At 47.7% G+C, this 25,630-nt stretch overlaps 1 protein-coding gene across 1 annotated transcript; it reads left to right on the forward strand.

The window, feature by feature from the left end:
• TALDO1 (transaldolase 1) lies at window positions 1-25,357 on the forward strand. Its single transcript, XM_069740114.1, has 8 exons — window positions 1-215; window positions 17,776-17,899; window positions 19,307-19,414; window positions 20,347-20,478; window positions 20,561-20,736; window positions 23,407-23,604; window positions 24,797-24,942; window positions 25,158-25,357. Exons 1-8 carry the CDS (start codon window positions 116-118, stop codon window positions 25,173-25,175), a joined length of 1,002 nt encoding a protein of 333 aa, XP_069596215.1. The 5' UTR covers window positions 1-115; the 3' UTR covers window positions 25,176-25,357.
• Window positions 25,358-25,630: the final 273 nt, after the last annotated feature.

The raw sequence follows: 25,630 nt of genomic DNA on the forward strand, positions 1-25,630 counted from the left end.
CGCAGTGTGGTGTGGACGCGCGCTCATCCCTCCGCTCCCATTGGCTGAGTCCCTCGCGCCCCTCTGCCGGCCGCAGCTATATATACACCCCCACCGCCCCATTCAAGCCCCTGTGATGTCCAACTGTGCAGTGAAGAAGCAGAGGATGGAGGAGTCCGCGCTGGAGCAGCTGAAGAGCCACACCGTGGTGGTGGCCGACACCGGGGACTTCAATGGTGAGCGCTGCTTGTGCAGAAGTGACGGGGCCTCCTCCCCCTCCACAGCGGTGTGTTCAGGTCTGAGGGGACTACAAGTCTTGGCGTGCCCTGCCAGAGCCGAGCTGTGACACGTGCGGCGGGTGCTACACGCTGCCTTCTGGTCACGTGCCCATGTGCTGGGTGCAGACTAGTGCCAGGGAGTAATGCTGGGTGCGGTGCCAGGGAGTAGTGCTGCCCCTCAGTGCTGGGTGCGGTGCCAGGGAGTAGTGCTGCCCCTCAGTGCTATATATGGTGCCTGGGAGTAGTGCTGCCCCTCAGTGCTGGGTATGGTGCCTGGGAGTAGTGCTGCCCCTCAGTGCTGGGTATGGTGCCTGGGAGTAGTGCTGCCCCTCAGTGCTGTGTACGGTGCCAGGGAGTAGTGCTGCCCCTCAGTGCTATATATGGTGCCTGGGAGTAGTGCTGCCCCTCAGTGCTGTGTATGGTGCCAGGGAGTAGTGCTGCCCCTCAGTGCTGGGTATGGTGCCTGGGAGTAGTGCTGCCCCTCAGTGCTGTGTACGGTGCCAGGGAGTAGTGCTGCCCCTCAGTGCTATATATGGTGCCTGGGAGTAGTGCTGCCCCTCAGTGCTATATATGGTGCCTGGGAGTAGTGCTGCCCCTCAGTGCTGGGTATGGTGCCTGGGAGTAGTGCTGCCCCTCAGTGCTGTGTACGGTGCCAGGGAGTAGTGCTGCCCCTCAGTGCTGGGTGCGGTGCCAGGGAGTAGTGCTGCCCCTCAGTGCTATATATGGTGCCTGGGAGTAGTGGTGCCCCTCAGTGCTGGGTATGGTGCCTGGGAGTAGTGGTGCCCCTCAGTGCTGGGTGCGGTGCCAGGGAGTAGTGCTGCCCCTCAGTGCTGTGTATGGTGCTATGGAGTAGTGCTGCCCCTCAGTGCTGTGTATGGTGCCTGGGAGTAGTGCTGCCCCTCAGTGCTGGGTATGGTGCTATGGAGTAGTGCTGCCCCTCAGTGCTGTGTATGGTGCTATGGAGTAGTGCTGCCCCTCAGTGCTGGGTATGGTGCTATGGAGTAGTGGTGCCCCTCAGTGCTGGGTGCGGTGCCAGGGAGTAGTGCTGCCCCTCAGTGCTGTGTATGGTGCTATGGAGTAGTGCTGCCCCTCAGTGCTGTGTATGGTGCCAGGGAGTAGTGCTGCCCCTCAGTGCTGTGTATGGTGCTATGGAGTAGTGCTGCCCCTCAGTGCTGGGTATGGTGCTATGGAGTAGTGCTGCCCCTCAGTGCTGGGTATGGTGCTATGGAGTAGTGCTGCCCCTCAGTGCTGGGTATGGTGCTATGGAGTAGTGGTGCCCCTCAGTGCTGTGTATGGTGCCAGGGAGTAGTGGTGCCCCTCAGTGCTGTGTATGGTGCCAGGGAGTAGTGGTGCCCCTCAGTGCTGTGTATGGTGCCAGGGAGTAGTGGTGCCCCTCAGTGCTGGGTATGGTGCCAGGGAGTAGTGGTGCCCCTCAGTGCTGGGTATGGTGCCAGGGAGTAGTGGTGCCCCTCAGTGCTGGGTATGGTGCCAGGGAGTAGTGGTGCCCCTCAGTGCTGGGTATGGTGCCAGGGAGTAGTGGTGCCCCTCAGTGCTGGGTATGGTGCCAGGGAGTAGTGGTGCCCCTCAGTGCTGGGTATGGTGCCAGGGAGTAGTGGTGCCCCTCAGTGCTGGGTATGGTGCCAGGGAGTAGTGCTGCCTCTCAGTGCTATATATGGTGCCTGGGAGTAGTGCTGCCCCTCAGTGCTGTGTACGGTGCCTGGGAGTAGTGCTGCCCCTCAGTGCTGGGTATGGTGCCAGGGAGTAGTGCTGCCCCTCAGTGCTGTGTATGGTGCCAGGGAGTAGTGGTGCCCCTCAGTGCTGGGTATGGTGCCAGGGAGTAGTGCTGCCCCTCAGTGCTGTGTATGGTGCCAGGGAGTAGTGGTGCCCCTCAGTGCTATATATGGTGCCAGGGAGTAGTGCTGGGAGTGGTGGTGCCCCCCAGTGCTGGGTATGGTGCCAGGGAGTAGTGGTGCCCCTCAGTGCTATATATGGTGCCAGGGAGTAGTGGTGCCCCTCAGTGCAGTGTACGGTGCCAGGGAGTAGTGGTGCCCTTCAGTTCTATATATGGTGCCAGGGAGTAGTGGTGCCCCTCAGTGCTGTGTACGGTGCCAGAGAGTAGTGCTGCCCCTCAGTGCTGTGTATGGTGCTTGGGAGTAGTGCTGCCCCTCAGTGCTGTGTATGGTGCCAGGGAGTAGTGGTGCCCCTCAGTGGTGTATGGTGCCAGGGAGTAGTGCTGCCCCTCAGTGCTGTGTGGTGCCCCTCAGTGCTGTGTATGGTGCCAGGGAGTAGTGGTGCTCCCCAGTGCTGTGTATGGTGCCAGGGAGTAGTGCTGCCCTTCAGTGCTGGGTATGGTGCCAGGGAGTAGTGCTGCTCCTCAGTGCTGGGTATGGTGCCAGGGAGTAGTGGTGCCCCTCAGTGCTGGGTATGGTGCCAGGGAGTAGTGGTGCCCCTCAGTGCTGGGTATGGTGCCAGGGAGTAGTGGTGCCCCTCAGTGCTGGGTATGGTGCCAGGGAGTAGTGGTGCCCCTCAGTGCTGGGTATGGTGCCAGGGAGTAGTGGTGCCCCTCAGTGCTGGGTATGGTGCCAGGGAGTAGTGGTGCCCCTCAGTGCTATATATGGTGCCAGGGAGTAGTGCTGGGAGTGGTGGTGCCCCTCAGTGCTATATATGGTGCCAGGGAGTAGTGCTGGGAGTAGTGGTGCCCCTCAGTGCTGGGTATGGTGCCAGGGAGTAGTGGTGCCCCTCAGTGCTGGGTATGGTGCCAGGGAGTAGTGGTGCCCCTCAGTGCTGTGTATGGTGCAAGGGAGTAGTGGTGCCCCTCAGTGCTGGGTATGGTGCCAGGGAGTAGTGGTGCCCCTCAGTGCTATATATGGTGCCAGGGAGTAGTGCTGGGAGTGGTGGTGCCCCCCAGTGCTGGGTATGGTGCCAGGGAGTAGTGGTGCCCCTCAGTGCTATATATGGTGCCAGGGAGTAGTGGTGCCCCTCAGTGCAGTGTACGGTGCCAGGGAGTAGTGGTGCCCTTCAGTTCTATATATGGTGCCAGGGAGTAGTGCTGCCCCTCAGTGCTGTGTATGGTGCCTGGGAGTAGTGCTGCCCCTCAGTGCTGTGTATGGTGCCTGGGAGTAGTGCTGCCCCTCAGTGCTGTGTATGGTGCCAGGGAGTAGTGGTGCCCCTCAGTGGTGTATGGTGCCAGGGAGTAGTGCTGCCCCTCAGTGCTGTGGTGCCCCTCAGTGCTGTGTATGGTGCCAGGGAGTAGTGGTGCTCCCCAGTGCTGTGTATGGTGCCAGGGAGTAGTGCTGCCCTTCAGTGCTGGGTATGGTGCCAGGGAGTAGTGCTGCTCCTCAGTGCTGGGTATGGTGCCAGGGAGTAGTGGTGCCCCTCAGTGCTGTGTATGGTGCCAGGGAGTAGTGGTGCCCCTCAGTGCTGGGTATGGTGCCAGGGAGTAGTGGTGCCCCTCAGTGCAGTGTACGGTGCCAGGGAGTAGTGCTGCCCCTCAGTGCTGTGTATGGTGCCAGGGAGTAGTGGTGCCCCTCAGTGCTGTGTATGGTGCCAGGGAGTAGTGGTGCCCCTCAGTGCTGTGTATGGTGCCAGGGAGTAGTGGTGCCCCTCAGTGCTGTGTATGGTGCCAGGGAGTAGTGGTGCCCCTCAGTGCTGTGTATGGTGCCAGGGAGTAGTGGTGCCCCTCAGTGCTGGGTATGGTGCCAGGGAGTAGTGGTGCCCCTCAGTGCTGGGTATGGTGCCAGGGAGTAGTGGTGCCCCTCAGTGCTGGGTATGGTGCCAGGGAGTAGTGGTGCCCCTCAGTGCTGGGTATGGTGCCAGGGAGTAGTGGTGCCCCTCAGTGCTGTGTATGGTGCCAGGGAGTAGTGGTGCCCCTCAGTGCTGTGTATGGTGCCAGGGAGTAGTGGTGCCCCTCAGTGCTATATATGGTGCCAGGGAGTAGTGGTGCCCCTCAGTGCTGGGTATGGTGCCAGGGAGTAGTGGTGCCCCTCAGTGCTGGGTATGGTGCCAGGGAGTAGTGCTGCCTCTCAGTGCTATATATGGTGCCTGGGAGTAGTGCTGCCCCTCAGTGCTGTGTACGGTGCCTGGGAGTAGTGCTGCCCCTCAGTGCTGTGTACGGTGCCTGGGAGTAGTGCTGCCCCTCAGTGCTGGGTATGGTGCCAGGGAGTAGTGCTGCCCCTCAGTGCTGTGTATGGTGCAAGGGAGTAGTAGTGCCCCTCAGTGCTGGGTATGGTGCCAGGGAGTAGTGGTGCCCCTCAGTGCTGGGTATGGTGCCAGGGAGTAGTGGTGCCCCTCAGTGCTATCTATGGTGCCAGGGAGTAGTGCTGGGAGTGGTGGTGCCCCCCAGTGCTGGGTATGGTGCCAGGGAGTAGTGGTGCCCCTCAGTGCTATATATGGTGCCAGGGAGTAGTGGTGCCCCTCAGTGCAGTGTACGGTGCCAGGGAGTAGTGGTGCCCTTCAGTTCTATATATGGTGCCAGGGAGTAGTGGTGCCCCTCAGTGCTGTGTATGGTGCCTGGGAGTAGTGCTGCCCCTCAGTGCTGTGTACGGTGCCAGAGAGTAGTGCTGCCCCTCAGTGCTGTGTATGGTGCCTGGGAGTAGTGCTGCCCCTCAGTGCTGTGTATGGTGCCAGGGAGTAGTGGTGCCCCTCAGTGGTGTATGGTGCCAGGGAGTAGTGTTGCCCCTCAGTGCTGTGTGTGGTGCCCCTCAGTGCTGTGTATGGTGCCAGGGAGTAGTGGTGCTCCCCAGTGCTGTGTATGGTGCCAGGGAGTAGTGCTGCCCTTCAGTGCTGGGTATGGTGCCAGGGAGTAGTGCTGCCCCTCAGTGCTGGGTATGGTGCCAGGGAGTAGTGCTGCCCCTCAGTGCTGTGTATGGTGCCAGGGAGTAGTGGTGCCCCTCAGTGCTGTGTATGGTGCCAGGGAGTAGTGGTGCCCCTCAGTGCTGTGTATGGTGCCAGGGAGTAGTGGTGTTCCCCTGTGCTGTGTATGGTGCCAGGGACTAGTGCTGCCCCTCAGTGCTGTGTACGGTGCCAGGGACTAGTGCTGCCCCTCAGTGCTGGGTGCGGTGCCAGGGACCAGTGCTGCCCCTCGGTGCTGGGTGCGGTGCCAGCCTCTGTACCCACAGGGAAGTGTAATATAAATTATACAATAGTTGTAGTCAGTGAGTTGATAGTCTGCCCTAATACTTCTGACGGTAGAGGTGGGTTAATTTATATAATTTGGAGTTGATCTTAAATCAAATTTAAATTTGTGCTGCTGAAGTATTTAATCAATGGATTGCATTAAAGTAGTTGTCTGACATCAAAATACTTTTCATAGCCATGAATCTTCTCAAAATAACAAACTGACGCTCTCTCCTGCTGTCAGCTCCGTGGGTTTAGTGTGTGCTGCTTCAGTGGTCTGTGCCAGCTCAGGAAACAACGGCTGTGCCATCCAAATGTCACAGGAGTGCTGAACCGGTGATTGTTCAGGTGACTCAAGAAAGCATGCATTACGTGCTGGTTCAGTCATCTGACCGCTGCAGCCAGTCACAAGTTTCAGCTGTTCTTTGACATCCTAATGGTGCAGACTGTGCCTCCAGAGTGATGTGTGCTGGAATTGGTGTTGATCTTTGCTTTGATGCCCTTGGAAATGGCAGCTTGAAAGTGGTGAGATTTGCTTTAAGTGATTTTCTTATAATAGACATTTCTCACCAGAAAGATGACAAATGACTGATCATTGAGGGCCCTGTTGTGCTCCTCCCTGATCACTAGAATCTTCAAGGGAATCGGTCATCAGGTTTTTGTTGCTTAATCTGATGAGAACAGCATAATGGAGTCAAGAGACCCTGATTCCAGCAGTGTCATTGGGCTGTTTGCTGTAGTGTCCATCACTGCAGGATGATAGAAATATCTATAGGGCCCTTGGCAGAAAATATTCACCACCCCTGTTTTAAGTTTTCCCTTCACAAGGTGCCTGCCGCCATCAGTCTCTGTGTATGGAGCTGACAAACACCCAGCGTTGTACTTGAGCGTCTCCATTAGTTCCTCGCCATTTTCAAGAAATGAATTGGTGGTCAGTGAATTCAGAGGCAGCAATCCCTGTACATGGCTAGTCTGCTCTCAGCTGAGTGCTGGCTATAGCTCTATAATGGCTAATGCCCTGAAAGGCAAATGGTCTGGACTGATACATTGTGACAAACTCGCAACACTGACTTCATCTGTATCCACTTCCCAGCAGGGAGCAGAGCTATCTGCACAAGGTCCCTACCTAGGCTGCTGTCACACTAGCAGTATTCGGTCAGTATTTTACATCAGTATTTGTAGCCAAAACCAGGAGTGGGTGATAAATACAGAAGTGGTGACGTGTTTCTATTATACTGTTCCTCTAATTGTTCCACTCCTGGTTTTGGCTTACAAATACTGATGTAAAATGCTGACCAAATACTGATAGTGTGTGACGTCAGCCTTAGGATGTGTGAAGACTATTTTTTTTTTTTTTTTTTAAGTGGTTCGAGCATAGGTTATTCAAACAGAAGCTGCTTCAAGAAATACTGTTTTGGGAGTGTTTGTGTTCAGAGGGTTTTTTAAATAAATTTGAGAAGTATTTTGCAAAGGATCCACCCCCCAAAAGAGCTAAAAAATACTCAATAACCAATGTGACATGCAATTTTTATTCACCAGGTGTTTTTCAAAATCTGAAGCGAGGAAAGAATGTTAAAAAAAATAACAAAGCAACTTTAGATATAAACCGCAAAGAGAATGATCACTAATTAGGAAGAGACATTCAAGTGTTTTACATGACTTTATTTTTTCATTTTTGGGGGGGAATGGATTTGGTCCAAAATATTACTCGAGCTTGGTGTCCACATCCCCTAAGTCAGAGGTCTCAAACTGCATTCCTCAAGGGCTGCAGACAGGTCATGTTTTCAGGATTTCCTTGTATTGCACAGGTGATAATTTAATTACCTACACACATAATGATTCCAGCACCTTGTGCAATGCTAAGGAAATCTTGAAAACAGGCATGGTTTGCGGCCCTCGAGGAATGCAGTTTGACACCTCTGCCCTAAGTGATTGATAACATTCACTGACTACAAATGTTGAAAATGGTGAGAAATGGAAATGCAACCTATTAGAAAGATGTGGATGTTTCACTCAGTGTAAACTCTGCTGTGATTTATATTGGGCTTTTACCTGATTGCTCTAGATGCAAGTTTTTTGTTTGCTAAAATCCAGGATGTTGAAAAATGGTGAGGGATTGAAACATAAAGAAAATTAGAAAGGCAATATGTTGTGCAGTGTTAAGGTTTGCTGGGGAAAAAAAACAACCCTGAAAGGAGTATTCCCATAAAGCACCCACATGTTGAGAAAGGGGGTTATCTGGCTTTCCAAAAATGGCCAGGCAAGCATCCTGCTGATATGCCATGAAAAGCCCTTTACGGGCTCATACACATGGCTGTGTTCTAGTGTTATGTACAAAATGTAGTAGTCTATACAAGGGAAGGCTTTGGAGGCAGTGAGATCAGCTCTTCTGGCCATTATTGGCTGGAGTAACTGTGGCCATAGACTTCCCCTGCATTTAAAGTCTTACATTGCATCTTCAAGTGGAAGCATGGTATCCCTCTGAGGGTATGTTCTCACGGTCAGTAAATGCTGCAGGTTGGACGCTGCGTACCTCCACACAGCGTCCGATCTCCAGCGGCCAGATGTTACCGCATAGTGGATGGGATTTCAAGAAGGCTCATAGCCCCTATGTGTGCACAGATGCCCGCGGATCACCTGCAGAGACGGACGTGTGGCTCTTCTTTCCGGACCGCAGCATGTCAATTTATCTTGCAGAGATGTGAGTCTGCTAGATGAAGCTCGCCCGTACAATGTATAGGACGCTGTGATTCCGCACGGTTCAATGAATACATGCGGAATCGCCTGTGTGCAAAAGCCGGCAGCGCTTTGGATGCATCGGAAATGGGCTGCGTCCAAAGCAACTGACTATTTGAGACCGTTGGCACATACCTTTACCTACTTTTTCTTGGGTAGATTAAAGTCAACATGCCCAATAAATACACTGAATATGGAGGTCAAGCACAAAGTACATGGTAACGGGAGCTGAGGGGTAATTCTCAGAACAGTTCTGATGCTGTGGGCACTGTAGACTGGCTGTGATTCTTTTTTTTTTTTTTTTTCGTTAAATATAGCACAAAGTTCCCATAGGGCACAGTAGTCCTGGAAGATGGGAAGCGTTGTCCCTGGTTCACCTTAAGTGGCCTGTAAGAAAGGAGTGGTAACACAAATATTAGTAACTAAAGCCAGGGCACGTCTGCACCTTTATCTGAGGATTTCATGTACAATGACGGGAAAGCTGTGCTAGCATGACATCAGCAGATGGGTCCAGCATGAGTGTACAGGGTGCGCACACTGCGGGTGGAGGACAGGATTACATCTCCGTTTGCTCTTGCATCTAAATTACATCGTTCTTCTCTATATCAGTCTTGTTTGCAACCTACACGATGACCATAGTGATTTGCCACCAGACTCCCATATGAAAGTCAGACTGGAAACCACTCCAATCTTAAGTTTACAGCAGTTTTAGAAGCTGTGGGGTTAGATGATGGCAAATTGGATTTACAATATGTAATGACACTTGTTCTTGCCATGACCTAAATTAGGCATTTACCGATACACCAAGGTTCCACATGATCTGACCCTAAAGATGCATGCAGGGTAAAGACTATAAAGTATACTTAATATTTATTCTGATTAGACTACATTCACCTCTGCATTAGGAATTCTTGCTTTGTTTTCCATCATGTCCTTTTCTCTGGCCCTGGACGATTCTCAGGGACCGCAGTTCAGACCAATCTTTAATTTCTCCTGACTGTGTGCACAACTTAATGTTGCAGCACATGGAATAAAGGATTACTTGCCAGCATGCTCTGTGATCCCTGCTACAGTCCCACTGACTATGGTAGCCCCAGCTTTGTCTGTGAGTTATAAGGGCTCCAATTTCCAAAATCTTGCAAAACATAACCCTATCCATCCTTCCTTCAAGCACCTCCAAAGCCTGTTTTCTCCACCATGCTTCACTGTTGGGATGGTGTTCTTGGGGTTGTAATCATCCTCCTTTCTCCAAACACGGTTAGTGCAGTTGATACCAAAAAGTCATATTTCTGTTTTATCTGACATGATCTTCTCCAATGTCTTCTCTGGATCATCCTGATGGTCATTGGTGAACTTTAAATGGGCCTGGACATGTGCTTGCGTGTGCAGGGGGACCTTGCGTGCCCTGCAGGATTTTCATCCATGGTGGCGTAGTGTTAATGGTAACGTAATTTGTGTTCTATCTTGAAGTGTACCTACAATAAAAATTAGACCTCTCCATTCTTTGGAGGAGGGAGAACTTGCAAAATTGGCAGTGTATCAAATACTTATTTCCCCAACTGTACATAAATCTGTCACATATTTAGACTAGTCTAGGTTTACACCACTGTTTACTTGGCTTACTTTGTGCAAGAAACCTTTGCCAACATTTTGGTGCACAGTGCTGCATGCCCAGGGTCTCTATCTTTAGTGATATTATACCCTAGTGAAATATTTGGATTAATGGCGGCTGACCCTTGTGTGTAGAAGTGATGTGGCTTCTCCATGGTATTTGGTTTACCGTATCTAGTTTATAATCGGTTTCCTGCTTTTGCATTACAGGACTAGAAAGTCTCGGGTAGTTTTTCATCATAATTGCCCAAGTTCCTGTTCTATGGAAAGTGTAATATCTAGTTACCAAATTGGTTTGCAGCACCGTGGAGCAATGTGTTGCAGGAGCCGTGTGGAAACACTTGTTTGTAAGTTGGTTTTCCTGCCTGACTAGAATTAATGTTCATAGCAAGCAAAACACCACTGCCAGAGACAGGCACGGATCGGAGATTACATTGTCTACTATAGACTGGGCTGAATGTGCTAGAGCTGACTCGGCAGGTCCGTCACTGGAGGCCTTCCTGGTAGAGTTGAGCGAATTTTGCAAAGTTTAGATTACAATCGCCTGTGCTTATTGCATTTTCAATATTTGACGAACACAGCCAAATGTCACTGGAGTCTATGGGACTAGAGTTGAGCGAATATGGTCAGAAGACATCATCAAACATAAATTCGGCACGTATAGGGTGCCAAAACTGCACAAATATGGCAAATTCGGATTCAGCGCTTGTTTCCGAACATCTGCTCAACTTTACTCCCTAGTCGCTCACAACTAAAGCGGCTCAACATAGACCCCATACACGGACCAGTGTACACCCAAATGGGGTTACCCATGAGCTGTGGGAGCCCTGGTCTTATAATCTGTGATTCAGCTCTAATGGGGCTATGTAAGAGATCTCACTGTGAATGTGCATTGAGGCACAGCATACTGTAGAATCGGCTACTCTACTAGGTTAGCGCTGCACACGCTTTAACTGTACTTTCCTTTTATCGGGTTATGTCCCAGTGTATAAGGCTATGTGCATATGTTGCGGATTAGGCTTAAGAATTTCTGGTGCGGATTCCCGTTTTTTGTGCAGTTCTGCAGCGTTTTTTGCTGCGGTTTTCTTGCAGATTTGCTGCGTTTTTTACCCCTGCTGTTTTCTATAATGGAATGGGTACAAAAACGCTGCAGGTTCACAAAAAAGTGACATGCTACTTCTGTTAAACCGCAGAGAATCCGCAACGTGTGCACATACCCTAAAGGGTGTAAGTGTGGCATACATGGTGTGTGCGTCATAGCATGGTGACCTGTTTAGTGTAGTAACACTGGGCCGTTGTAAGCCATACTTACAGGATCCATCTGGCAAGCAGGCTGATGTATTTGCCGACTAGACCAAAACGACCCCATTAGTCAGTGACTTGCAATTTTAGTATTGTTATGCACTCCTGAATTATCATGTCATGCTTCATCATACTGCATCGAGCTGGGCACTCGCCATTGTGGTGAAGTTGTATCTCTAGAGGCCATTTAGAAAGCATACAGCTTTAGCCATAATCTGCGAGGTCCATATGGAGCTGCAGTTTGTAGTCCATCCAGGCATAAGTCTATTTCACAGCTTCTACCTGGGAATATATTGGATGCAACGTTCACTCCTGCAAAATCCAGGTCACTCGTCACTCCTATAGACTAGGGGGGTAAAGGGTACTGTAGCGACTGGTGTCTGAAAACAATGGTGTGATTGTATTGACACTACTCATCGTGTATGAGACTATGTGCTGGATGGTGGTAACCCAAGCAGAGCGCGTGTAGTGCGTCCTCCTTTACAATGGAAGCGTGCGTGTCCATACAAGTGCTACTGACTGGACCCAGAACAGGTCTCCTATTACAGTGCAGTCACCGAGCTCCTTGCCATATTCTTAAGAAGCCGCTTCTGCCACCAATTAACCGATATCTGATACAGATGTGGAAGCCACAACATGTTCTCGCCTCGTTCAGAAAGCTGCTGTGATGTGGCCCTTGTCTGTGGAGCATGGGGCCAGCGGAGTCTCGGGTCAGCCCGTTAGCTGTGGGCAATGGGAGACCTATTTGGGTGGCGTTAATTAAAAACTCCAGTGATGACTTACTGTCATTTACCAGAAATGAGGATGATCTCCATGTTCTGCTTGGAGTGACGCCATCCTCCATACCATCCCTACAAGAGACTTTTTAGCAAGCAGCAAGTTAACCTGAAGCACGCCATAGTTTTCTGGAGACTGAGCTCACTCCTGCCTTTCCGTTTGGGAAACTATAACGCTGAATCCAATATGGCAGACATGACGGTGAGACTGCCACAACGGGTGTTCCCCATTCTCCGACATCTTGTCTATTATTGGATTATTTGCCAAGTTTTAATTTTGTATGCGCCTTTTTTCCTTTTGAGACCCTGTATATATCCAGACCATACACCACTTTCCTGATCTATGTGGTGGTGAGTGACCTGCATCTTATGGGGTTGGAATTGAAGTCGAATGTTCCTTGTAACAGTTGGGGGTTCACCAAGCCAATCTGCAAACATAGTAAAGGGCTGTCCTGTTAGTATGGCTCCATAAGATCTTCCTCCAATCTATTGGGATATGTATGACGCTATATGGCTGCACACAGGTGTGGTCACACTGTAGGCTTCCAGGAGAGAATACCTCTACATGGACGCGCTTGTCTTGATTTTTCTTCTGGACTTCTATGAAAGCTGAGGCTTTGTAGATACTCTAGAAACCCAGTGTATCTGACGGAGCCTTATTACATATCAAATACAAATTGCACTGGGCTCTCAGCTAAACCCTGAGTTTTGCAATGAGGACAGTATTGGACTGTCATGACTTCATCTTGCAAGTGAGAAGCTTCAGCCCTGGCTTCCTGCATTTCTTAATTGAAAATTTCTTCCTGATTTGGCAACAGCGGCCGTCCGATCTGCTTAGTCACTGTGAGCAAGACTTTATATTGTCTCAGCCCTCCTATATTCTGAACACACCTATTCTACCTCCAGTAAATAAACTGGCTGTATAATTATCAGGAAGCTTAATGGTTCAGGATCAAAGTCAGCCATTAATTCAATAAAAAATCTAGATCAGTGTAATGAATTATAACTTTGGTGTAAAGGTCTAAAAACGTTCCAAGACTTTCCCCTCAAACTTGCTGTTTGGAGGAGAGGACCTCGTTCTGTTCTGGGCAGTGGGACCTTGTATGGCCTCCAGGTAGAGGCAGTGGAGGTCCAACAATAGCATTCATGGCCTCCGCTGGAATCGGCACCACACTTTCTCTTTTGGGTTGTGCACATGCTGCAAAAGTGCCTGATGCCCTACTGGAGATGAAACACTAGTGGTGGTAGGTCACCTGATTTTTGATGCCATGTGCCCCTTGATTATCCTGAGTGCTACAGCTTTGACATGTTACCAAATCATCTGCTGGCCATATTGGGCTGGTCAACACCGAACTACACCTTAACCCCTTTCTGCCATCGGACGGCATAGTACTTCTCATGGCAGAACCCCCTCTTTGATGCGGGCTCTGGTGGTGAGCCCGCATCAAAGCCGGGACATGTCGGCGGTTTTGAACAGCTGACATGTGCCTGCAATAGGCATGGGTGGAATAGTGAACCGCCTGCGCCTATTAACTAGTTAAATGCCGCTGTCAGACTGACAGCGGCATTTAACAAGTACTTCTGGCCATCTGGCTGGAAATGCGTGCACCGCTGACCCCGTCACATGATCGGGGGTCATCAGTGTGTCGGCATAACAACGAGAGGTCTCCTGCACACCCCTGAGGTTGTTGATGCCAGATTGCTATGAGCGCCACCCTGTGGTCGGAGCTCATAGCAATGCTGCAATTCTACTATATAGGGGCGATCTGGACATCACCTCTATGTAGCAGACGATCGAGTTGTGGCAGCTTGTAGCCTCCTATGGAGACTATTGAAGCATGACAAAATTTAACATTTTTTTAAAAATATAAAAGTTAAATTTCCCCCCTTTCTTCCCATTCAAAATAAAACAGTAAAAAAAGGAAACCTACACATATTTGGTATCGCCGCATTCAGAATCGCCTGATCGATCAATAAAAAAGATTAACCTGATTGCTAAACGGCGTAGTGAGAAAAAAGTAAAAACGGCAGTATTACTTTTATGGTCGCCGCAACATTGCATTAAAATGCAGTAATGGCAATCAAAAGATTGTATATACACCAAAATAGTATCATTAACCCCTTACCGGCATCGGACGTACTATACCGTCCGATGCCGGCTCCCCTGCTTTGATGCAGGGCTCCGCGGTGAGCCCGCATCAAAGCCGGGACATGTCAGCTGTTTTGAACAGCTGACATGTGCCCGTAATAGGCGCGGGCAGAATCGCGATCTGCCCGCACCTATTAACTAGTTAAATGCCGCTGTCAAACGCAGACAGCGGCATTTAACTACCGCTTCCGGCCGGGCGGCCGGAAATGACGTCATCGCCGACCCCCATCACATGATCAGGGGTCGGCGATGCTTGTGAATGGTAACCATAGAGGTCCTTGAGACCTCTATGGTTACTGATTGCCCGTCGCTGTGAGCGCCACCCTGTGGTCGGCGCTCACAGCACACGTGCAATTCTGCTACATAGCAGCGATCAGCAGATCGCTGCTATGTAGCAGAGCCGATCGTGCTATGCCTGCTTCTAGCCTCTCATGGAGGCTATTGAAGCATGGCAAAAGTAAAAAAAAAAAGTTTAAAAAAATGTGAAAAAAAATAAAAAAAACATAAAAGTTTAAATCACCCCCCTTTCGCCCCAATCAAAATAAATCAATAAAAAAAATATCAAATCTACGCATATTTGGTATCGCCGCGCTCAGAATCGCCCGATCTATCAATTAAAAAAAAGTATTCACCTGATCGCTAAACAGCGTAGCGGGAAAAAAATTCGAAACGCCAGAATTACGTTTTTTGGTCGCCGCGACATTGCATTAAAATGCAATAACGGGCGATCAAAAGAACGTATCTGCACCGAAATGCTATCATTAAAAACGTCATCTCGGCACGCAAAAAATAAGCCCTCAACCGACCCCAGATCACGAAAAATGGAGATGCTACGAGTATCGGAAAAAGTGTGGGATTGCACTTTTTTTTGCAATTTCACCGCACTTGGAATTTTTTTCCCGTTTTCTAGTACACGACATGCTAAAACCAATGATGTCGTTCAAAAGTACAACTCGTCCCGCAAAAAATAAGCCCTCACATGGCCAAATTGACGGAAAAATAAAAAAGTTATGGCTCTGGGAAGGAGGGGAGCGAAAAACGAACACGGAAAAACGAAAAATCCCCTGGTCATGAAGGGGTTAAAAATATCAGCTCGGCATGCAAAAAATAAGCCTTCACCCAACCCCAGGTCACAAAAAATGGAGACACTACGGGTATCAGAAAATGGCACTTTTTTTTTTTTTATAGCAAACTTTGGAATTATTTTCACTACTTAGATAAAAAAGAACCTAGACATGTTAAATGTCTATGAACTCGTAATGATCTGGAGAATCATAATGCCAGGTCAGTTTTAGCATTTAGTGAACCTAGCTAAATAGCCAAACAAAAAACAAGTGTGGGATTTCACTTTTTTGCAATTTCACCACACTTAAAATTTTTTTTCCCGTTTTCCAGTACATGACATGGTAAAACCAATGGTGTAGTTCAAAAGTACAGGGTGGAGCGCGGTAATTTGCTTTTTTGCACTGCATGCTGTGGCGGCACTGTCGGTCGAAGAGAGGGGAGAGTGGGTGTGGCTTACAGTGGCTGATGGGAGATTTGTATTCCTCTGCCTTTCAGTTGCCATCATGCAGTGGACACGTGAGGAGAGGTCATTTTGTGTTGAAGCGTATTTTTCAAATGCCCACTCGATCATTGCAGTGCAGCGTGCTTTTCGTTTACAATTCGCTGTTCCTCCTCGCGGACGTGTTCCTGGACGGCAATCAATTGTAAATTGGGTGAATGCATTCAGAACAGCAGGGAATGTGTCATGTGTACGAAGGGGACCTGAGAGAAGGATTACAACACCACAAAACATCGAGAGAGTTAGAGCAGCAGTTCTGCAATCTCCGAAACGCTCTGCTCGGAAGCAATCATTTGCTCTTGGCATTTCAAGACGTTCTCTCCACCGGATTCTTCATGATGAACTGAGTTTTCACCCGTATAAAATGTGCGTGGTCCAACATTTGTCAGCATGGGACTATTTGACACGGCGGACCTCTTGTGAAGACATGTTAGCAATGATACCCCGTGACGCAATTGTGTTTTTTTTCTGATGAGGCACATTTTCACCTCAGTGGGTGTGTAAACAAACAAAATATGCGTTACTGGAGTGAAACAAACCCCAGAGAAGTTCACGAGAGACCTCTGCATTCGGACCGCGTCACTGTGTGGTGCGCCATATCACGAGTAGGCATCATTGGTCCTTACTTTTTTCAGGATAATGGTCGTGCCATAACGGTGAACTCCGAACGGTACTTGTCTATGATACAGGATTATTTTCAGCCGGCTCTTGAGGCAATGGAACTAGAGGATACATGGTTCCAACAGGATGGTGCCACTGCACACACAGCGAGGGTTACCATGAATTGTTTGAGGCAAATGTTTCCTGGACGGCTTATCTCTTTGAGGGGAGATGTGAACTGGCCAGCACGCTCACCAGATTTAGCCCCATGCGATTTTTTTTTCCTTTGGGGTTACCTGAAGTCTAAGGTGTATATCAACCGTCCCAACACCTTGGAAGACCTAAGGAACAATATTGAAGCTGAAATTGGCAGAATACCAGTGGACATGCTTGTTAGAGTTCATGAAAACTTCAGAAAACGTATGCAGCAGTGTGTGGATAGCAAAGGTCGACATTTGCCAGATACACTATTTAAAACCATGTAATTTAAAAATTCCATTACTGTTCAGTATAATTAAAATATAAAATAAATTTTTCTAATGATCATAATTTTTTTATTTCATTCCCAATTCAGCAAATTACCACGCTCCACCCTGTACAACTCGTCCCGCAAAAAATAAGCCCTCACATGACAGAAAAAATAAGTTATGGCTCTGGGAAGGAGGGGAGCGAAAAACAAAAACGCAAAACAGAAAAAAGCTCTGGTCATTAAGGGGTTAAAGGGATTGTTTGATTGGGACAAGTGCCTATCCACAGAATAGGTGGTGACCTTTAGATCATGGGGTATGGCCGATGGGGCACTTTTATCCCCTCGTAAAAAGAAGTGGTAGAGCAGACCCTCCACTGCTGGGACCATCCGCAATCATAAGGGCACAGGACCCCTGTTCTTCCGGTCTGCGGCTGGGGGAGTCGATGGTGGTGGATGCTTGTCTTCTGCTGCTCCAGGCTGGCTCTGAAGGTCTTCTGTTGATTGTTGGGTTTTCCCGAGGTGGGACCCACACCGATCTAGTGGACAGGTGATAACAGGCTTAGATTATATGGCAAAGGATATTAAAATGTTTTCATACACTCCACATCCTTTGAAGGACATAAGGCTATCTTACTGCAATAGTATGCAGCTTAAAGGAATTGTCCAGTGTAAGAAGTCTTCAGTCACCTGATCACTCGTGCTGGGCACACTGATTCCCAGTGCAAGCGGCCGGCACGTTCCTACTCGTATGTGACTCGTATACTCGTGGTCACGTTCTGACTTCATCCCTCCGTTTCTCCATGTTCCAGCAGTCTAGCCGGTACGTATACAAATCTCATACATGCAGAAAATGTCACCATTCCCCTGTCTGAATCTCACTGTCATGCGGCGATCTGCAGTCCTCTTAATCTGGACAACCCCTTTAAACTTAAACCCCAAAACTGAGGCACTAACAATTTTTTTTTTTTTTCAGCTCGGGCTTGTTTTATTTGTTTTTCATCTTGCTAAAGTTCTCTGTAAAGAGAAAAAAAGCTGATTCTATGGGTTTGTGATCAGATGATGCTGCACATACAAACATTAGCTGCCCATGATGATTTTGGGACAAATGCTTGGGTTTCTGATTTCATGGGTTTCTGAACCTTTTCCTTTGGGGATCAGATTGTCTGCGCTGTACTGAGTAGTATTAATCTCCACAGCTATTGAGGAATACAAGCCGCAGGATGCCACCACTAACCCGTCCCTGATCTTGGCAGCAGCACAAATGCCGGAATACCAGCAGCTCGTCACTGATGCTCTTCAGTATGGCAAAAAGCTCGGCGGGTAAGTTACCATTCTGTGTATATAAGGGGGTACAATGTCTGTGCCTCTGGGCCTGTACGCTGAGAAATGCAACCCTCCAGTCTGTAGCAAACTGACAATTCCTTGCATAGGTTGGTGTCGCCTGTAAGAGGAGAAAAAGGCAAGTATTTTCCTTGCATGGAGCAGTAATGTGTAGGTACGGCCAGCGCTCGGGGCAGATGTCACTTTTTACAATGATTTAAAGGTAAATAATTACTCAGGCAATTCTGCATTTTCTCCCATCCTAGCCGCGTCCTTGAGGGTAATATGAAGTCATAAAATAACCCTGTGGCTTTGCAGGGCAAGGACATTGCCACTTTTGGGTACGTGCACACTAAGTATTTGGTGCAGAAATTTCTGCATCTCTTGGCAGGAAAAACGCAGCATCAAACACCACACATTTTTGCTGCTTTTAAATTGTTTTTGGTGCAGATTTTTCCCCACTTATCAGGATGCATGAAATCTGCAGCAAAAACGCTGAAAAAACTGACTGCAGAATTAAATCTGCACTGAAAGTGTGTGCACACAGCATTAGGCTATGTGCACACGATGCGGACTTGCTGCGGATCTGCAGCAAATTTTTCAGCACAAACGCTGCAGATCCGCTCTGTGATGTACAGTACAATGTTATTGAATAGGAAAAAAAACAATCTGTGCAGATGGTGCGGAATTGCTGCAGGTTTCAAAGTGCATGTCACTACTTTTGTGCAGATCTGCAGCATTTCTGCACCCCTCCATGATAAAAATCCGTAGTGGCAAAAAACACAGAAAATCCGCACAAAATCTGCATCAATTCCGCATAAAAACAGCAAAAAAAACCGCTACAAATCCGCAGCTGTGGATTCTGCCAGGAGATGTGGATTTTGTGCAGAAAATTCTGCACCACTTTTCCTACGTGTTCACATAGCCTAAAGATCACACTGTCTCGTTCTTGACGACCAATCTACGGCTTCCATGCAAAAGTGCTTGCGAGAATATTCTTCACTTTCCTGTGCTCCAAAGTTCAGAGGTAATTGTTGGAAGTCCTCCCGCTGTCCACACACTAGTTCGGAGGGGGGTTTAATGAGGAGACCCCCAATAATCTGCATATAAATGCTGATTGTCCTCACTACATCACAACCATGGAGAGTTTAGGCCACTTATCATTATTCCCCGTGTACGGTATTCTGTGCGGCCTCGTGCTCACTGAAGCTTCTGATTGCCTCCATTGTTGTCGGGCGCTAGCAATTACAAGAATGTAATCAGTCGTTGGAGCCCAGAGCCTAATTTTGGAAATCCTATTAATGCTGAATCTAAACGCAGTTACTTGGCTTTACAAAAGTTTCTTTGCCGTCCTCTAGATTGTGCTTCATTGTGTCTTTTTGGCCCTATTTTTTATTTTTTTTTTAGGACTGAAGAGGAACAGCTCAATAACATCATGGACAAACTGTTCGTCTTGTTTGGAGCCGAAATCTTGAAGAAAATTCCCGGTCGTGTCTCCACAGAGGTGGACGCCAGGTACATTGGGATCTTGCACTTGATGAATAACTTCTGCGCCTTTATTCAAACCCATGGCATTAAACATGGATGGCTTGGTGACACTGATAACTGCGCTTATAAATGCAGCTCTTCACTTATAGACTATGGAGGATTCAACCTATCAGCTTTCCCTAAATTAGATTAATTGGGGTCCTAGAAGTGGGACCCCCAAAGATCAGCTAATTTTCAGGGGACCTTCTAAGCACATACACTGTACGACATGTACAGACCCGTAAAGAGGACCTATCGGCAAGATTTTGGACTCTACTAAAGGCTGTAATGGCTCTTCATTCAGAATCTGTCAGCTGGATTTGCTAAGTAATCTGACAGCAGAATGATGCAGGGATAGAGACCCTGATTTCAGTGATTTATCTTGATTTACTACGTGTAATCAGTTTCTTCTGCTGCAGTTCTCTGAATACTGAGCCCACATCACTGACAGCTTTGTGTATGTATACTGACATAAAGCTGGTACTGGGGAGAGTGGCTGGACGAGGAGGCCCGAGACACCTAGTCCTGTTGTGGTGGTCTCCTGCTGATAAAACACTGAGTCTACCTAATCACTGGAATCTGGGTCTCTGCCCCTACATCACACTGCTCTGATTACATATCAAAAGACCCTGTTGGCAGGTGGGGTACAGACAGAAAACCCAAGTGCATTGTCCAGCTCTGCTGCACTTGTGCCTCATTGGCATAAAACTTCCAAGGTCGATCAAAAAAGATTTCTTCAAAGATTTTTAATTGACTTACACCCCCCCCCCCATTACACCCATGTCTTAAAGCATCCAAAATCCTGCTGAGGTTCTCTAGGTCCCGCCCAGTTGACTCTCCAGTGCAGGCTCTGGTTTCTGGTCTGGGCAGTGTTATCCCCGGTGCATTTTCTCATGTTGTGGCACTTTCTTTCCCCCCAGACTGTCTTTTGATAAGGACGGGATGGTGGAACGTGCCAAGCGTCTAATTGCTCTGTACAAGGAGGCGGGTATCGACAAAAAAAGAATCCTGATCAAGTTGTCATCCACGTGGGAGGGAATACAAGCTGGAAAGTAAGTCTGGGTGTATTTAGTAATTGTTTTTGGTGATGATGCAGTAACTGAATATAAGGGTTTCTGGTTTCTTTATATACAGGGTTCTGGAGGAGAAATATGGCATACACTGCAATATGACCCTACTGTTCTCCTTCGCCCAAGCTGTAGCCTGTGCCGAGGCTGGGGTCACCCTCATTTCTCCATTTGTTGGGAGAATATTGGACTGGCATGTGGCAAACTCTGACAAGAAGAGTTATGAGCCATCAGAGGACCCAGGTAAGAGCTAAAGACTAAAGGGATTGTCCGGCCTTAAACTATAAGTCTGCAGGCACTGTGACTGCAGACTTCTGAATCCTCACATCTTGCTCGCTGTCAGGATTCTCCTGTGCTGAAAGTGGCGGATGTGTGATCAAAGGTATGTGATCACGTGCAGACTAGATGTGTGCGACATTGCCCAATGCGAGTGTCTGGAGTGCGGCCTTATGTCTAGTCGGAATGTGGCCAGAAGTGCAATTTATACACATGACTTCTCTGCACCTGTAAATCCTGACAGCTTGTTGTGCACATGTGAGGACTCATTAATCTGCAGTCACTATTAGGACTGGACAACCCCTTTAACCCCTTTCTGACCTCGGACGGAATAGTATGTCTGAGGTCAGAACCCCCGCTTTGATGTGGGCTCCGGGGGTGAGCCTGCATCAAAGCTGGGACATGTCAGCTGTTTTGTACAGCTGACATGTGCCCACAATAGCGGTGGGTGGAATCGTGATCCACCTGCTGCTATTAACTAGTTAAATGCTGCTGACAGCGGCATTTAACTACCGCTTCCGGCCATCTGGCTGGAAATCCGCACATCGCTGACCCCCATCACGTGATCGGGGGTCAGCAATGTGTTGGCATGACAACCAGAGGTCCATTGAAGACCTCTATGGTTGTTGATGCCGGATTGCTATGAGCGCCACCCTGTGGTTGGCGCTCATTGCAGTGCAGCAATTCTGCATGGGAGCTATCTGAGCATCGCTCCTATGTAGCAGAGCTGATCAGGCTATGCCAGGTACTAGCCTCCCATGGAGGCTATTGAAGCATGGCAAAAAAAGTTTTAAGATATGAAAAAAATAAAAAATATATAAGTTTAAATCACCCCCCCTTTCGCCCCATTCAAAATAAAACAATAAAAATATAAAACCTACACATTTGGTATTACCGCGTTCAGAATCGCCCAATCAATAAAAAAAATGAACCTGATGGCTAAACAGCGTAGCAAGAAAAAAAATTGAAACGCCAGAATTACGTTTTTTTTTGTTGCCGCGATATTGCTTTAAAATGCAATAACTGGATCAAAAGAACGGATCTGCACCAAAATGCCATCATTAAAAACATCAGCTTGGCACGCAAAAAGTAAGCCCTCACCCGACCCCAGATCACGAAAAATGGAGATGCTACGGGTATCGGAAAATTGCAGTGTTTTTTTTTGGTTGTTTTTTTTTAAGCAAAAGTTTAAAAAAAATTTTTTATCACTTCAATAAAAAAGAACCTAGACATGTTTGGTGTCTATGAACTCATAATGACCTGGAGACTCAAAATGGCAGGTTAGTTTAGCATTTAGTGAACCTAGCAAAAAAGCCAAACAAAAAAACAAGTGTGGGATTGCACTTTTTGTTTTGCAATTTCACAGCACTTGGAATTTTTTTTCCCGTTTTACATTACATGCAAAAACCAATTTATGTTGTTCAAAAGTTCAACTTGTCCCACAAAAAATAAGCCCTCACATAACCATATTGACAGAAAAATTTTAAAAAGTTACGGCTCTGGGAAGGAGGGGAGCGAAAAACAAAAACGCGGAACTGAAGTTGGCCATGAAGGGGTTAATATTACCAGGAAAGAAAATGCAGATACATGTTCAGTGCCCTCCCTTATGCCGCCCATATTACAAAACACTTGGTTGTGCAGTAATTTTGCATTATATCTGCAAGTCCTTGTGAATTGTGCTGCAAGTCTTTCCCTAAAATAAGCAAAGCATAACCCGGCACTCAACTTAGCGGTGAAATATTGAGAAGGTTTATTTATCCCAATGTATGGCAAAAGACGTTTCGGTCCCAATCCGGGACCTTCATCAATAACGTATAGCGGGATATGTTGTGATAAGAGGCGGCTGTGCAAGCCAGTAATATAGGCGAAAGGTGTTTGGAAGGATATCCAATAGTGATAAGGACATAGCCTGTGTCCCGAGGGCTGCCGCGGTATCCAAACACCTTTCGTCTTTATTTCTGGCTTGCAGATTGGGACCAAAATGTCTTTTGCCATACATTGGGATGAATAAACCTTCTCAATATTTCACCGCTACGTTGAGTGCCGGGTTATGCTTTGCTTGTCACTACAGTTTGGGAACCTACCCCAGCACCACTAAGTTGTTGTGCACACGTCTCTCTATCACTTGAATTTACCTAAAATAAAGCATAAAAGGGTTTTCAGGAATAAGTGGTCGTCTTTACCCCCCATGTGCTGTCTGGTATTGCACCTCCCCCTGGACGAAGGATCGGTACAGACTGACCAGTCGCCAGGGCTATGGGACTGAATGCATGTGGTTGCAGTACATGATATGCCAGTGCTAGAAGGGGGATTTTTTAGTACATTATGGGTAAGGGTGAAATGGACCATCACCACAATGCTTTAAATGTTCCATTTAATTTCAAAATATGCAAAAAAAAGCTAAAATAAGCTGCATCTCGATCACTGTAAATGGCATTTATGACTCCTAAGCTGCACATTTATAAATGGCATTTGGCTCCTAACCATCTTTAGATATGGAGAGAATCTGCTTTATTCTGTAGAATACAAAGTTAGTCAGTTTAAAATGTATCTGGTCCTGTGGTTCTATGGCACAGATTGTGGCCTCGTTGCTTTTATTAGTCACAGCAATGCTAAAACTTTTTTGTTTTGTTCTAGGTGTGAAGAGCGTTACCAAGATTTACAATTACTACAAGACGTTTGGCTACAAGACCATAGTCATGGGGGCATCATTCCGAAACACCGGAGAGATCAAGGCCCTGACCGGCTGCGATTATCTGACCATTTCTCCCAAGCTGCTGGGAGAGCTCAGCAAAGACTCTACTAAGCTGAGCCCGACCCTGACCCCGAAAGAAGGTAAAATGGCCTCTGTCTCTGCACGACCATGGTCAACACTCGTAGTGTTAGGCAGCGACGTCTCCGGCTCATGTAGCCGCCCCATCCTGGGCTTTCCCATGGGAATCTCTGCTTTATTATACTATGGGAGGGAGTAACATTCGTGCAGTCAGTATCATGGTGGAAGGAGTAAGGCTATGTGCACACGTAGTCTGGGTCCACTGTGGATTTTTCTGCAGAGGATTCCAGCAGATTTGATAAATCCGCAGTGGAAAACCGCTGCGGATTTATTGCGGATTTACCACGGTTTTCCTGCAGATTTACAACTGCGGTTTTCCATAAGGGCAGTTGTAAATCCGCTGCAGGAAACGCACAAAAGTGACATGCTGCGGAATGTAACCCGCTCCGTTTCCGTGCGGTTTTTCCCGCAGCATGTGCACAGCGTTTTTTTTTTCTTCCCATACGTTTACATTAAACTGTAAACGCATGGGAGACTGCTGCGGATCCGCAGCAAAATCCGCATCGTGTGCACAGAGCCTAAAACTACTAGATTTTGGTTTTTGAAGTACTGACATGTTCACGTCCTGGTGTTAAACAGCGATATTGTGGTCCAATCTGTGCACTCATGTAGCGGCATCCGATGTGAGAAGTGATGCAGAAGCTGCCATGATTGGGAGCAACCTGTACTCCAGCGATCGGCACATGTCAGACCAGTGCTTAGATGTTACATGTTCGACCACCACTGCTGCACTGCAGCGGTGGCAGGTAACCTAGGCAATGAATAGGAAACCAAATTTAAAAATGACTGTTCTTGAGAGCAGAGAACTAAGTAAATTGCAGAGTTGCTTGGTTATAAAATCTATTTGCAAATTTGCCAATAAAAGAACTAAAGAATAAGCTTCTGTGGTTCTGGTATAAGAGCAGAGTGGCTATACATCGACCACATGCAGTGTAGCGATTACAAATGCTGCAGCGCCATCTTGTGGCCACTTTCTTTAAGTGAGTATTGCTGCTTTACGTTGGGTACTTGTATTTGTTATGCTGCAGAACAACACGGCGTTAAAACTCACGATGGGCAAATGATCAATATGTAAAATAAATGATGGCAATGTGAACAGATTAGGACTATAAGAAAAGGAATGACTATGTAGAAATTACACAATTCCTGTCTTAAATTGCACAGTATCTTATGCACGTTTCCTTTGTCATCCAGCCCAGGCCTGCAATCTAGAGAAGATCCACTTGGATGAAAAATCTTTCCGTTGGGAACACAATGAAGACCAAATGGCAGTGGAGAAACTATCTGACGGGATCAGGAAGTTTGCTGCAGATGCCATCAAACTAGAAAAAATGTTAAAGGTACATGGAATACACTGGTTAATCATCCTTCCTCCCAAATGTAAAAATAACCTTAATATTTGTCTTTCATGTACTGCCTAGCCTTAGTCATGCCACTTATGAATATTCTACCTGCCTGTGGTCGTCCATAATGGAGTCAGTGGGTAATGTCTTGGGCTGCCGGCCATCAGGGGAGGGCTGGCACTGACACATGTGATTTGTTTTATCTTCAACAGGATCGCTGCAAGAAGTAACACGATGGCTCATTTTTATATACAGTACCCAGCCTTGATGTCAAGATCATTCCTCCGCTACAATCAGCCGGCAGTCCCAAGTCCTCAACCTCCTGGTTTTTTATCAGCATTGTAACATTTCCATTTTCTGTTTTGTACTTGATTCTTATATTGCACTGATTAAACACATTACTTCTCCCAAAGTCTGAGCCGTGTATTGGATTTAAAGGGAATCTGTAATCAGAAAATGATCTAGTTCGTTAATAATCAGTCAGCAGGTTTTTCTAGCCTGAGAGCAGCATTATTTGGGGTCAGAAATCCTGATTAGTTATGTAACTTACCGCGCTGCTTGCTGAAGCTCTTATAAAATTCCTGTTCTCTGCTGCAGATCTAGCAGAGCTCTGACTGCTGAGTTCTGTATAGCTCCACCCATGGCACTCATTGGCAGCTTTGTGTACTGTGCATAGGCAGAAAGC

The sequence above is a fragment of the Ranitomeya imitator genome, chromosome 9 (genome assembly GCF_032444005.1).
Source record: "Ranitomeya imitator isolate aRanImi1 chromosome 9, aRanImi1.pri, whole genome shotgun sequence".
NCBI classification, from domain to species: Eukaryota; Metazoa; Chordata; class Amphibia; order Anura; family Dendrobatidae; genus Ranitomeya; species Ranitomeya imitator.

Bases quoted from the DNA above. Each gene is read 5' to 3' on its own strand.
- TALDO1 (XM_069740114.1), top strand. From the start codon at position 116: ATGTCCAACTGTGCAGTGAAGAAGCAGAGGATGGAGGAGTCCGCGCTG. The intron at 216-17,775 runs GTGAGCGCTGCT...TAATCTCCACAG, and splicing joins CGACACCGGGGACTTCAATG to CTATTGAGGAATACAAGCCG. The intron at 20,479-20,560 runs GTAAGTCTGGGT...CTTTATATACAG, and splicing joins GAGGGAATACAAGCTGGAAA to GGTTCTGGAGGAGAAATATG.